Below are 14,806 nucleotides of genomic sequence, written 5' to 3' on the forward strand. Positions count from 1 at the left end.
TATACAAAAATATATTTGCCTCTCTCCATTGTTGTTTCTCTCATTTTCTCTATATATACCTACACTAAAGTCTCCCCAACATTATTAACCCGTGTCCAGCCTCTTCTATTGTCTCACTCAATTTGTCCTAAAATTCTTTTTTTCTCTTTCGATCTTGCATCTTCATTTGGATCATACACTATATCTATTGCGTTCCATTAATTTCAGTTCTACTTTCAGTATTTTTTTCTGTAATTTCAGTTCAGTTTTTATTATGTTGTTCAAGTTCTCCTCTTATTATATTTCCAATTCCTTTTTTTTGATCAATTTTTTGTATTTATTCCTTTAAAAATCGATAAACGTTCATTTTATAGCTCTATTCCGTCTTGATCATTCCTATCTGTTTCTGTAATTCCCAATATATCCAACATTTCTTGTTCAAATTCTTGTATTTTTTATTGTTCTTTTTTGCTATCACTCTGATGTTCTATGTTGCTATTTTCTACATTTTTTCATTCTCTATGCTTCTGTTCATAATATACTTTCCATTATTTGTCCCTTTGTTATCCTTTCTGTACCTCTTATTTCTTTTATTGTACGTTTTCATATAATTCGTTACATTCTCCTTGCCATATCCGTTTTCATAGCTATTTTCAGGCTTTTTAGTTTTGACTTATCAGCTTTTGCTTGTTCGCGTAATTTTTCTCAATTGTACATCAGTGTGCTTGTTTCTGGAAATCTTTCTTCTACTTTTATATCCCTATCTTCTTGCCTTGGTGTAAGCCTCTGTTATTTCTTTCATACACCACGTTATATATAATTAATTTATAATATTTGATATATGCTTTTGACCATATTTCTAGTGATCTTCAATTGTAGGTACAGTAGTCCTTTTTCCGACTATGCCTTTTTCTACATTAAACTTGATATCTAACGCAGTCATTACTTGTGTAAATTTCACTTTTTATTTTATTTTATATTTATTAAGTGCTTGTTCTAGTTTCGTGCCCAATATTACTATACATTTATTAAAAATTTCGAACATACTTTGTATTTTGTTCATGTTTTTCTCCATTTCCACAATATCAAATCAATGCTGGTCGGATTATCACAATTAGTTTTTATTTATTTTTTGAGATAACCTGCTTTAATGTCGGATGTTTACTCACTTAAAATTATTATTTCACATGAAAAACTGTAGTTTTTTCTTTACTGCACCAAAATCAATAATTAAAGAAAACCTTTGTATATTACACGTAGTTGTTTTATCACCACAAATACCAAATTTGAGATTATTGTAAGAGAAAATAAAACACGTATTTATCACTTTGGTACAACGTTGCTTCATTTCAACGTTATGTAAAAAATATAAAGCAAACGTTTATCTGCTAAATGATACTGCCAATATAATTTCCAGTTGTTCCCGAACAATATGTCAATATATATATATAGATAAAAACGATCTAAAAGTTGGATATGTTATTCGCACTATATAGAACGAAAACTCTAAACCCACTCCATCATTCCATCAGTTTCCTTGAAACGCGAGAGGAGATTATCTAACCGATATCTGCTATCAGAAAAACCGTTTTATATTTTTTTTTGTTTCAGCTTTTCATTTTTTTTCATTTCCTCGGTAAAATTTCAAGGAGTGGGCAGATTGAAGCCTTGGGATCAACTAAGACAAAGGGGCGAATCGTTGCGTAGATTGGGCAGATTGACACCACGGAATCGGATCACTTCTTACCAATGATCGACCACCCTATCCCCAGCCTTCTTTGGATAATGGCTCCAAAGTTGGAGCCGAAACGTCGGGGTGTGAATAAACGATGTATTAGATAATTGGAATAATTATAATTGGAACAGTTGTAATCAGCTTTTATGGTGATTGTCAAAACAACCCACTAATCTTTATCAAAATATTTTAATAAAGACTTGAAGAAAAGTCGAAACGTCAATTTTTATCTTTCTTTCAAAAATTATTTGAAAAAACTAATTTTAAAACAAAAGAAACATAAAATCAAGAACATTGACGTTTCGACTTATTTCAGTCCCTATCAAAATATGGTATTGACACTGACAATTTGCGTATTCATATTAATCAATAGATCACGATCACCTACAACATAATAAACATCATAATAAGAAGAAAATCAAAATAAAAACTTATTCTAATAAGAAAAATTAATTTTTCCTCAGTCCTTAGCAAACATTCAGTGGTGTAGGGCTGTAATACTCGGAAATCATTAAAAAAATAGTGTTTATGTTAAACATTTAATTATGTCACATATTTAAATTGCATGAGCTTCAGGTTATATGGTTAACAAATAATTTCTGTTCCAGTCGGTTTGAACTGGAATACAGTTACCAGAGTTGTGTATAGATTTACTCAGTAAACAAATGTAGAGAAAAGCAACATAATCACATAATCAGATTAACGAAAATATCTCATGTAATATTTAATATGTTAGCAGCATGCGAACTAAAGATAATTTAATGTTAGCATGAGACTACTAACTTTTTTTTGTTTGTCTAATATTAGTTGAATTAGACTGTTACATGATATCTATACATACATACACCTTTGTGATTAATTTGAAACTTTGGGTAACAGCGACGATCTCTCGGGTATATTAATCAAAATAAATATCAAAGTCTATTCTGGAAATAAGTGGAATAAACATACCAGATATTTTAATTTGAATGGATGTAAATTATTAGGTACGTTCCAGTTAATAGTAAAACCGATGATTTCAAGGTGACCTTTTAGTGAGTTATGACAAGATAATCTGGCGGTTCCCCAAAATTAGATGTTCATTCAACTTTGTTCAATTCTTGAAATGCAGAAATATTACCACCCTCCATTAGTAGAAATACTAAAAAACTTACTTTTAGATAATCTAAAAATATGAGATAACAAAATGGATAATAAAGTTGACGGAGACGTTACCGAAAACCCAAAAGCAAATAATGTACTTAATCGAGACATGGAATACTGAAACACTACATGAATAAGTTGTATGCAGAATGATATTTTCAATAATGAAATCAGAACTCGCAATTTCTTGATCCATGATGTTTCCCAAAATCAGTATATCTTAGACTTAGACTTAGACTAGACTAAAAATAGTTTCACAAATTCTGAATGTAGTAAGCAAAATTAGAATATTATTCAAATAGTGAAATATATAAATAACCGAAAATTCTAGCCATTTCAGTCTATTTCATAATACAGACTTATAGATCTCTATTTTTTTTGGTACATCTGTATAATTGTATTGAGAGCAAGTGGATGGATATATCTGGATATATGTTTGGATGGATCACGACAACTTTATTTGTTCTAATTAAATTGAAATCGACTGGGGGTCTGAAACTGAACTATTACTATAATAACCTTCATACTGCTACCTCAAAATTAATAGAGTTTCAAAATTTATATTTTGTTTATATTTCTGAAAATGGCATTTTTTAAGATACAATATTAGGAAAGGTGAAATTTTGACAACTATTAAATTTTAGTTGTAATCTTATCAGCAGAGAAATATTGTAATTTATTATAAAGGAACTTATTTTGTTCACTCAAATGAAATGTACACTAATATGGTTTTAATAGTAATTTACTTATTTATTTTATTACAATACAATTACAAGGTGAGAAAGACATACATAAGATTTAAAAAAAGTAGTAACTAGAATTCAATGATAACTCTACCAAATACGAATAATGAGAAATTCATAAAACGGTAAAAATTTCCTTTTTATGTTATATATAGTGCTGCAAAAAGTATCCAGAGAGTTTCTATCTGACAGTGATATTCATTCGATATAAAGTAAAAAAGGAAGAAGACATACGTCTATTCGCTAGATCTTTTAAGTTAAAGCGTTCTAACAGTGTGTTTTAAGGTATTCCTTGTGGTGATAAATATTGTCAGGCCTGAATCATATATTTTTAACATACTTTTGGTTAATATTGAAATTATTATTATTTTCTAATATGAGTTTAGTAGCCTGAGTCCCATATAAGTGAAGCATATTCTATTTTTTGAAGAACGAATGCATTAAGTATAAAAACAGTTTTAGCTTCGGTAAACTGAGTTTCTCAGTATGAAACCGAGGTTTCTAAATGCTCTACCAAGGATGATATTAATATGCTCAAAAAAGCTCAATTTACTATCAAATGTAACACTAAGATCTTTGAATGTGGCAATGGTTTTAAGCACATATTAGAAATGCGGTAATTAAAATGGAGAGGCTCAAGTTTTCTAGTGAAAGATATGACATGAGACATGACAATAAAAAGTTGGTGAATAAATCAGTTAAACCAATGTTGGATAGCTTAGTGAGAAAAGTGCCATGATCCAAGCGATCAATAGCTTTGGAAAAATCTGTATAGATAACATCAACCTGACCATTGCTATCCAATTGTGCTGCCGTATACTGCGGTAAATTCGAGACCGTAGATCAGGATGAAAACCATGCTGCTCATTACATATGGATATTTTCACGTGGTGGAAAACAACTTCGTAGAGCAGTGTTTCAAATACTTTAGAAAAGTTGGAAATAATTGTGATGGGTCGAAAGTTCTTAATAACAACCTTATTATCTTTCTTCAAAATGGGACAAATTCCTCCAGTTTCCCATATGAACAGAAATTCACATCTTAATGAGAGATTAAAAAGGTAACACAATGGTTTTTCACAGTCTCCTAATAGAACGGCTGGTAACCCATCAGGATCAAGTAAAGAGTTTCATTTGAGGCTAGTTAAAACGTCAGACTCAGTAAAATAGGGAGTAAAACAAGGCAAACCATTTATATTTGAATCAGTATGGTCAAAATTATATGTAGATGAGGTAATATATCTTAACAGAAAATAATCGGCAAAACCATTTATATTGTCATCTGGTTGGTGAGAGGTTGGTTTTTATAAAACATGCTATTAGATATGCTAGTAATTTTCCTATTGGTATTTAAATAGGACCAAAACTTCTTAGGGCCACTTGTTAGCTGTTGTTTTACATTTCTCGTGTAGTTATAAAACTCCTACTCTCTTGATTTTGGCTCGTAGATCAATTCAATGTAGTCATTATTATTGGTGCTCTTAAGTTTTTGTAATAAACGTAAGGTATTTTTTGAAATATCTGGGAATTGTTTTGGGAACGCTAGCAGAGATCGAATCTTGAATTTGACTCTAAAAATATTCGCTAGCTCTACCAGTTGTTCAAGGAACTCACAAACCTATAATCTCTGGTTGAGTCATGCATGCATCCTATAGTATTGGAGAATAATATCAAGACCATCATCAATCAACAAATGAATACAGTTTGTGAGAGTATTATAACACAAAATACCAAACCATTTCCGTCCAAACAGTCTTGATTCCAATAATATTAAGCATAGGAAGCACGTTAGTTACATCCGACAGGTCGACAGAGTTTGCAGTGTAGTGCTTTCTTAATACAAACAATACTTCGCTATCACTTTTGGTAATGGTTGATTCAAATTTATGACCTGAGTATTACGAAATCGTCGGTAAAAAGTTCAGATTCAAGCACGGAGGGGTTCAACCATGTTTCAGTTATAGCAATTAAATCAAAAGAACATAGAAGCATTTAGAATATCAAGATGTTTAGTATTCATGCTCAGATCATTTTGATATTAGTTGATGAACTGTTTTTTTAAGTGTCTGGTCATAAGCAGAGCCTCCGTTGAAGATAACAAGAAAATTTAAATCTTGTTGTGATTGCTATTTGATACCAAACATATCAGATATGAATTTTTTATAACACTTGAAACACATCCAATGGCGTCATAAACTTATTTTTTTTTCAGAGGGTAGATGTTTATTACATCAATAATAGAATTCTAGCTATAAGGTTCGTGTTTCTATGTAAGTCCAGAGATCCTTAATCGAGGATTCAGTGAGCCAAGTTCCTTAATTCATAATTGCCATATAATTTGTCATTTACAAGCTGTTTAAACTTTTTAATTTTTTTATTAGTCGTGCATCCAACGACCACGTCACCATCTCGTAGATTCTTAATTTTTGCTGAGTTGAGACCTTCGTCAAGAGGAATCATTTGTAGCAACATATCCGATCGAGTTTTATAGTTCGTCTGCGCTGAATCTTTGGGTTTGATCATAATAACATTTGAACCAGAATTTTTTAAGACCGATAAGAAAGAAGTTATATTGGCAGGGGTATAATCACAGTTTTTTATTACACCTTGTAGCTCATGAGCCTTATTCTCAACCATTGTTTGCAGATGGTCTTTAAAAGATAAGACAGATTCATTGATTTTTCCTCCATTTCATTCTTGACTAACACTTCAAAAGTTACACAATTTTTATTAATTTAAATAGAATATTTCTTACTAATTAGACCTCATTTTGGTCTTTGCATCTTATTTGATATTGTTTATAGCCAACAGTTCTCCAATAAAATGTTCCAATAACTTGCGAAATTGGGAACAAATGTATCACATTAATATCAATATTATACTCATTTATTCAAAGTCATTCTGAAAAATTAACAACAACAAGCAGTATACCAACCTAACCTAAATAATTACCATCCAAGAGTGATAAGTTGACTTATGATGATCGTCACCAAAGGCAATCGATATCTTGTTGGTAATTGTGACTTACGTCATTCAAAGCGCATTGTTCACAATATGGGGAGGAAAAAAGTGAGATTTAAAGACATAGAAACTTTTCATTCTATTGTCCTAGAAATTCTTCGATTTCCCAACTAATTATAACTATACCTACTCTACTTCATAGAGCACAAGATAGTACCAATAAATTTGTGAAAATATCAGGTAAAACTGGAAGGCAATATTCAAATGATGCGCTTTAGTAAAATGTAGACCTTCAAATTTCTTCGGTTTTTATTTATTTATAGACTTATCTGTTGGGTGAATTAAATCATAATATAACATTAACTTTGATGAAGCCACCGGAAAGGGAAACCACATATTTATCTTTGTCAAGTTCAACACAATTCACTTTATTTCTTATTCATATCAACGAGTTAGTTCGTATGTTTGGAGGATTCTATTAAGTTAACCATGCGTCTCTTACCGATCTTAATTCAAGTTGTAACTATTCTCTACGTCTCTGAAGCGAAAATTTTCAAACGTTGCGAATTTGTTCATCAGTTAGAAAAACATGGAGTTCCTGATTGGCAAATACCGACTTTAACATGTCTGGCAAAATGGGAATCCAGCTTCGACTCAGGAAAGCTTGATTATAAATATGGAAAACATGGAATATTTCAAATTAATGAAAAAGTTTGGTATGTTTCATGGAATTTAATATTATAATACATATAATACATATTTTAATATATTATCCTTTCAATTAATTGAAGAATTCAAAGTTTCCTACGCTAGGAGAAACCTAATTGATAAATATTTACTGTTACTCATTTATACGTCGACTAGAATTTTAAATAAAGCTCCCATTTTCTACCTTCTACAATGTTGTAAACTCTTACCACACCATTTGTTCTGAATAAAATTCTACTTGCGTGTATTTTTGAGAAAGTTCTATCACTTCCATTTTTTCATACATCGTTCCTTCTACAGACATAATTTATGCTTGTTCATTAACTTCTCTTTTTATTCAGAAGCTTTAGGTTTTTCTTTGCGTATTTCATGCTTTTACATCATAACTAATATGAAATTGTTAAAAATTTCTTTGGTAATATTACCGGAAATGTATTTTTTTAATGCGAAACCGTTTGGGAAATTTACTAACAAAAATAATTCAATTCAGTTTAACAATATCACAATTTATGAGCGGTAATAGAATATTTGTTTAGTAATTTCACTGTGGAGTTTCGTAATTATTTTAAAGATTTATATACAGTTCAGTGTTGTAACTATACCACTAAATTAACTCAGTTTTGGAAACTCACAAACTATCTTTTCCTGACAAGCTTTACAAGCTTTTATACCTATTTTAGGTAGAACGATAGTATTGTTATTTAATTCAGTGTATAGTTTTAGATTCAAAATCTTTTCTCTCCTCCAAATCAAAAACTTACTACTATTCATTTAAAAATAAGTGCTTAGAGTCAAGTATAATGGCGTAGTTAACGTCATATATTCATGTATTAATAGTAATTCAGATCATAAAATGTTTGTGTTCACAATAAAACATAGTAAATCAAAATACTAAGAATTTTTGCAAATTTCGAAAGATTGCTATTTATAAATAATATACAGTTTTGAATAAATACTATCCGAATAAGATTTCTACTTAAAGATCATAAAATTACCCCTCATTTCAGTAAATACTCAAATTGTACCAGTGATTAGTAATTTTAGCTATCATATTATTATCATTATAAACAATGGTAATTTAACAAAATTATTTTACAGAGAGGTTTTTAATGAAATAATAATTATCGAATCCTTGTAAAAAATTTTCACCTTTCAACTCGGTCAATTTTAGTTTTAAAATCTGTTTCAATTTCCACAGTCTTCCACAATATTGTTTCTATTAATCTTGAACGATCTTTATCAATTCACAATTTCAATATTTTCTGCTTTGTTAGAAATAGCTTTTTCCAGATTGTTTTCTCTTTTGTTGAGTTTTTCTGGTTATTGAATACAATGTGTTCCGGGATTTGATACAAAAAATTTGGGACTGAGTAGATGACGTGAAAATAATATTATGACATAAAAAATTCACTCACACGAACCCTCGTTTCTGAGTTATAGGCATTTAAAGCTATGGAATCAGAACTATAATAAATGGTCGATTTGGCCACCTACACACTCCTGGAGTCTACGGAGGGTATTTCTTTGAACTTTGAAGAGCATTTCAAGAATCTGCCTTATAGCGTCACAATGGAAGTTTTTTCTATCGATAATATATTTCCTTTTATTTACCGAGACTATCGTGCATGAGCCACGCTTATTATAACAGGAAAATACACGGTTTCTAGCCATAGACTTTTATTGTCTTCATTGTAAATATATAAGGGCACAAAACAAGCCCTAACAACAAGAAGGAAAAACTGTGATTTAATACAGATGGCTATTAGCACAACACCATTCAGTGGTGCTACATATATCAGCAGTTGACTTTGTTTCCTTCATTTCGAGACAATTTTTAAGTAGACCCAAATAATTAATTTCAAGCATCTGCCCTAATTTAAAGTCTTCCATTTCAACTGGGTTATTAGAGGATATGTACATAGAAATCGTCTACATAAAGTGTGACAATAGTCGTAAAACTTTCTTTCTGTTTATTAAACAATCATGATACAGTTTTTGACCTTTTTTACTTTGTTTTCTGTTTTGGCACCAGATGTTTCGAATTGCTCGAGTAAGACCATCAAAACGTCATCTTTCAAAAAACCATTTGAAAATTCAGTTTTAGTATCTGAAAGAGTTATGTCTAGATCTAGTACACTATCGTACCACAGGCGAAAAAGTTTCATCTGAGTCAACACTAGCTTTTGTGTAAAACCCTTAGCAACTAGCCTAACCCTATACAGCATTTTTTGTCACATTTATTTTTTCTTTTGAACATCCACTTACACTGCACAATTGTTTTTCTTTCGGAAATAGCCACTAACTATTACGCATCGTTTTCTTGGAACGATTGTAGCTCTACTTGCTTGACAACTTTCCACAGCTCTTTATCTGGTCTAAACAATCCAACTTCAACTGTCAAAGAATCATAGTTTAGACAGGAATCATAGGCACAAAGGTAACTGAGCCGCCCCTGGACTTCAAATAGTAGTATAAATCTATTTGTTCCATCAAAAAAAACTACATGGACATACATAATGATCCGTTAACAATTCATAATGTTCGAATGTATAAGCTAGAAGATTTACTTATATAAGTTCTGATTTCGCAACTTTAAATACCTACAGCTCAGAAACGAGGAGTAACAATAACATTATTTTCACGTCATCTACTCACTGCCAAATTTCTTCCTGTCCTGGAAGACTTAGTATAGTTTATTAGGCCTGTTTCACTTGTAGTTTCTTTTAATGATATGAAAGTAAAACAATCCAACTGTATATTATTGGTGAAACTGATGTTTCTGTGATAATTTCATGTGATGATGACTGATTGAAATTCAAAATCAAGTTCTATTTTCTTGAATGTGCCGCAATGATTTCAATTCATATCGCATTTACTCGATTTAATTTAGTTGTGGGACCGTTGGCGAAACTCGATACCAAACACAAGCTGTACCAATGCTTATATATAAGGAGCACGTTTTGTTAACAGAGTTATAACCTTTAGAGACGAAACTATGAGTATTGGTGTAGAATTCCTAAGCATTTTTCTTGATGTAATTGTTCAATAATCAAATATAAAAGAGAAAAATGCAGTCTAACAAACTGAAAACCAAATTATTTAGCTAGGTTGTCAAATTCCAGCGACAGTTTCACAAGGATCTGATTTATTTATCATATTATTTGGTTGTATTTTTTTCAATTGATATTGAACTGTTCCTGCTATACGTCCAATGAATAACAAATAAAATTATCCTGTTTTCAAAGGTTATTTATAGCGTTTTTCCATGATAATGGAGTAATTCTATTTATTCCAGCACGTAACAAACGCTCCATGTTTGTAATTTGAAATATATGTATCGGGTATCGTAATTATTATCTGTACCCACATAAGTTCTATAAGGTTAAGATCGTAATTATACACTGGTGGCAGAATTCTAATGTTCTATAGATCTTATAGACATCGAATCAATTTCAATACATCATCGTCCCCATAAAAGTGTCGTGCATGAACCTTGAACAACGTTCAGTTCGAAGTACAATAGTAGCGTTCAAAAAAAATCTTTGTCAAATATTCATAAACTTTATACACTATATGCTTAGACTGAATTCCTAATCATTTACACCGTATTCCAATGTTTTCAATAATCTTTGCTTTTGCTAGAGTTGAGTAATCCAAAACAACCCTCTTCATAGCGGCGCATCATCATCAATTATTTATTTATTATTATGAACTCTAACCTCATTAAGTTATCGTTGCTATAAATTTGTCTATGTTTAGTCTGTCTGTCAGTTTTATAGATTCCTGTTCAACCCCATTAAAGTATCGTCTTCAATTATTTACTATTAATGTGACTATAATGAACCATAAATGTATTTATCTTTTTTTTATAGTACGCCAAGATTGGTGTAACTAATTGTAACTTTAAAATATTGAATCCTCCGTTTGGTAAGTAAATTGTTTGTAAAAAGCAAGTTGGTGAATTGAATTATTTAATTCTAGCATCGTCTTTATTGGATAGGAAATATTTGTATTCCAATTGTTATCAAAGATAAAATAATATATACTATGTGATAGTAACACGCCTGACTAATTTCCTTTTTACATTATTAAACTTTACGAGTATATGCTTTCTTGTAGAATGATCAGTTTAATTATCTAGATCTAGTTAATTGTCAAGAAAATTAAGTCATAAATAAATATACGAAGGTTGCTGCTTAAGTTTTGAGATAGTCGAACCAATAGCCGAAGTGTTTGTTCCATTCCGGTACGAATACATCCAAAACATGTGGTTTGAACGCATCAATCGCTTATTCAGGTGTAGAAACACGTTGACGTCGCAATTTCTTTTTGAACTGGGAGAATAACAATAAATAATTGGTTGTCAAATAAGGACTGTACGGCGAATGACCCATCAAATCGATGTTTTGACCATTCAATAACGTTTTTGTTTGAACTAATGTGTGAGAGCGCGCATTGTTTTTGATTTTGTCCAACACTTTTGACAAACAACGCGAGCAATTATTTTTGACAGCCAAATATCCATGAATTGTATGCAAGTAAAAGTGATTCCTACGTATACCTCAAACTCGCGGCATGTCATATGACGATCTTGTAATATCAGTTACCTCACGAAATTCATCCTGTAGTGAAGTGTGACCACGATTGAATTCGTATAACCAGCGAAACGCGTTGACTCGAGATGGCGCTTCATAACAAAAAGTCGAAGCGAGTTGATCGGCACATCGTTGTTGGGTTAATTCATGTGGAAGGTTATAAAAAATCATCGCACGAAATGAATGTTTGCAATTTACCTCATTCCATTTTTTGACTGTGATGAATTTTTCAAGTGTCTATAAACAATTTAAATAGCACTCGTATGATAACATGTTCTGAGTACGTTCACCATTGAAAAAGTCAAACTTTATGATGGTAATGACATATTAATATTAGTATTTCCATATATCACAACTAAGTAGCAGCCCTCGTATAATTAAATAATCTTTTGTGGCGACATTCTACTAATATCAAATTTATTACAGGTGTTCACCCTACGATTATCCCGGTAGAGAATGTGAAACAACTTGTAGTAATTTTAGGGACAAACACTTGGCCGATGACATCGCATGTGCCTTAAAAATTTACAAGGATACTCGGGAACTATCAGGAATAGGATATGACGCGTGGGATTCATATTGGGAACACTGTGCTTCTAACAACAATTTGGCTTATTTGAGGAATTGTGACTAAATTGTAATTATAATTATTTTACTACTATTTCACCACTAGTATTTGTTTCTGATGAATAAGTCCAGCAGCTTTAGTCCTGTTTTTCATGGACTCTATTATTAATGTTTTGATTTGCATTAGTTCTTCAAATGTGCCTTTCATTTCTCTTCAATAGCCACTTCCAGTTCCTGGGTAATTTCTGGAAGCTAACCTAACCTTTACACTTCAGTCAGTACCGCTTGATACCTCCTCAATAGCAGTAATTTCCCCTTCGGCAAACTAATACCTATGTGGTCAAAAGGTCTCATGCATTATTGCAAAACGCCCATCTAGTCCCTCCTGGACGTATCTTTGTGCAGTCTTATTCCCTCAGATTTTCATTCTTAAAAAATTTTGCCTCAAACAGTGCAAAAACATTCTTCATTAGTCACATAATTTTTCAAATAATTTTCTCTGCCTTCAAAATTCTTTTCTACGTCTACCTTTTGATTTTATTTTCATCTGAAAGCCATCGAAAGTATCGAGAGATTTGACTATAATCTACGTTATCAATAAGTAGTCCACTCACAGTCACATCAAGTAGATTGTCGATATTGGACATGAAAATTAGTTGAGCGTTAGTGTCAGTTATAATAAAAATATTTTCAATTGATGATGTTTTTATTAACACCTGATTATACCAGATATTAAGCTTAATTTTAAATGAGGATTGTTTGGAACATATTATTGATTGGTAGTTTGATGTATTACCAGATGATATAATGTTGTGCACAGCAGATTTTGCCTACACATGTTTCTTCAATTTCAATTACTACAGTAACCAAAAAAAGGATAATACCTGCACTGATTTGTATCAAAATGGTGAAACAATAACAACAATGAACTTAATCAGATTCACATTAATTCATAATAAACGCTTGAGAAGCAACATACAAATCCGAGAGTTTTTATTTTTAATTGCTTCTAAAAAGGGATTTTTTCATACTGATGGACCCTAGAGAAGCACAATCACGCACAAAGTTGTGTTAATGGCCGCCTGTTCACCACTTTCCCTAGTTAATTACTACAATTTGAGAGGTGATGCCTTCTGAAAGAACAGATGGTAGACATGTACGTTCAGAAGGGATTAGGTGAATATTGCCCGCATTTATCTAGCTTCAAAGCGCCGGTGGAAATTTTCGACCAATCGAATCGTTTTAAAGACGGTTGAAAATTATCAGGTTTCTCGATAAGAATGATTAAATTTGTCAATTTGTCAAACTGAAGTTTATGCAATGAACGTTCAAATTGCAATAGTTTCAACTTCAGTCCTTTATATATTTTACTTATGAAGCCTGAATGATATGTCAATTTTTTAACGCAAGTCTATGCAGGGGGTAGTAAGCTAATATATTGGTTTATATATTGAAAACAGAATTATCATTTTACTGGACTCGAAAGGAACAACTAATGACAGTTTGAAAAGATACTTACCAATTTCATATACAAGTTGTTGCATATACGACTAACAATATAAGAAGGGACAAAATTATCGGAAAATATTGAAAAAATAAAACTACTATATGTCTGTCAACTAAGAAACAAGACTTTTCTTTCATGATCATTTTTTCACTTCCACTTCTTTAAGATATGCTCTAAACTTATAACCCATTCCTCCAAATTATAGTTGTCATCTTTCTCATAAAAACGATCACGATCCCCTTCTGTTCGATGAAACTAGCTTTGTCTTTTTCGGAGCAGCTTCACCTTTTTCAATCCATTGTCTATTGTTTTTTTGTTTCAGTGTTGTGATAGATCCAAGTTTCATCTAGAGATTATAAATCGATGCTAAAAATATGATTCATTTTGTTTAAACCGCTTCAAAAAGGCCTGAAAAATGTATAATTCCTCAGTCAATACTTAGCACATATGATCTTTTCTGTCTCTAGTTTTAATTTGACAGTCACCCAGTATCATTTAGTGAGTTTCTCCTATGATATCGCTGGTTGCCGCAGTTTTCGGTCGCCTTCACGATCATCGTCATATATACTAATACAACAACTTTTTTTCAATTGCAAGTACATGAAAGATAAGGAATTGGGTATCTGATATTTTATAAAAACCATTTATTTTGAATATTTATTAACTCTTTATTGAAATTATTAGTGCTCCACCCTGTCGACTAAAAGGATTATACCGTTAGATATTATTAAGATGTAATATGAAACGTAGACTTGAACTTAATAACGGGATAAATTATCCTTAAATAGCATTTTTAAGAGTTATTAAAAAAATCAACAAGAAATTAAGAAGCAAAACCAATTACTATATCGGAGTTGTATGATTGAGT

At 31.3% G+C, this 14,806-nt stretch overlaps 1 protein-coding gene across 1 annotated transcript; it reads left to right on the forward strand.

The window, feature by feature from the left end:
- Positions 1-7,015: 7,015 nt before the first annotated feature.
- On the forward strand, positions 7,016-13,127 carry LOC130903667 (lysozyme-like). Its single transcript, XM_057815894.1, has 2 exons — positions 7,016-7,277; positions 12,291-13,127. Exons 1-2 carry the CDS (start codon positions 7,051-7,053, stop codon positions 12,496-12,498), a joined length of 435 nt encoding a protein of 144 aa, XP_057671877.1. The 5' UTR covers positions 7,016-7,050; the 3' UTR covers positions 12,499-13,127.
- The last annotated feature ends 1,679 nt before the right edge of the window (positions 13,128-14,806 follow it).

This window comes from Diorhabda carinulata, chromosome 2 (genome assembly GCF_026250575.1).
Source record: "Diorhabda carinulata isolate Delta chromosome 2, icDioCari1.1, whole genome shotgun sequence".
Taxonomy (NCBI): Eukaryota; Metazoa; Arthropoda; class Insecta; order Coleoptera; family Chrysomelidae; genus Diorhabda; species Diorhabda carinulata.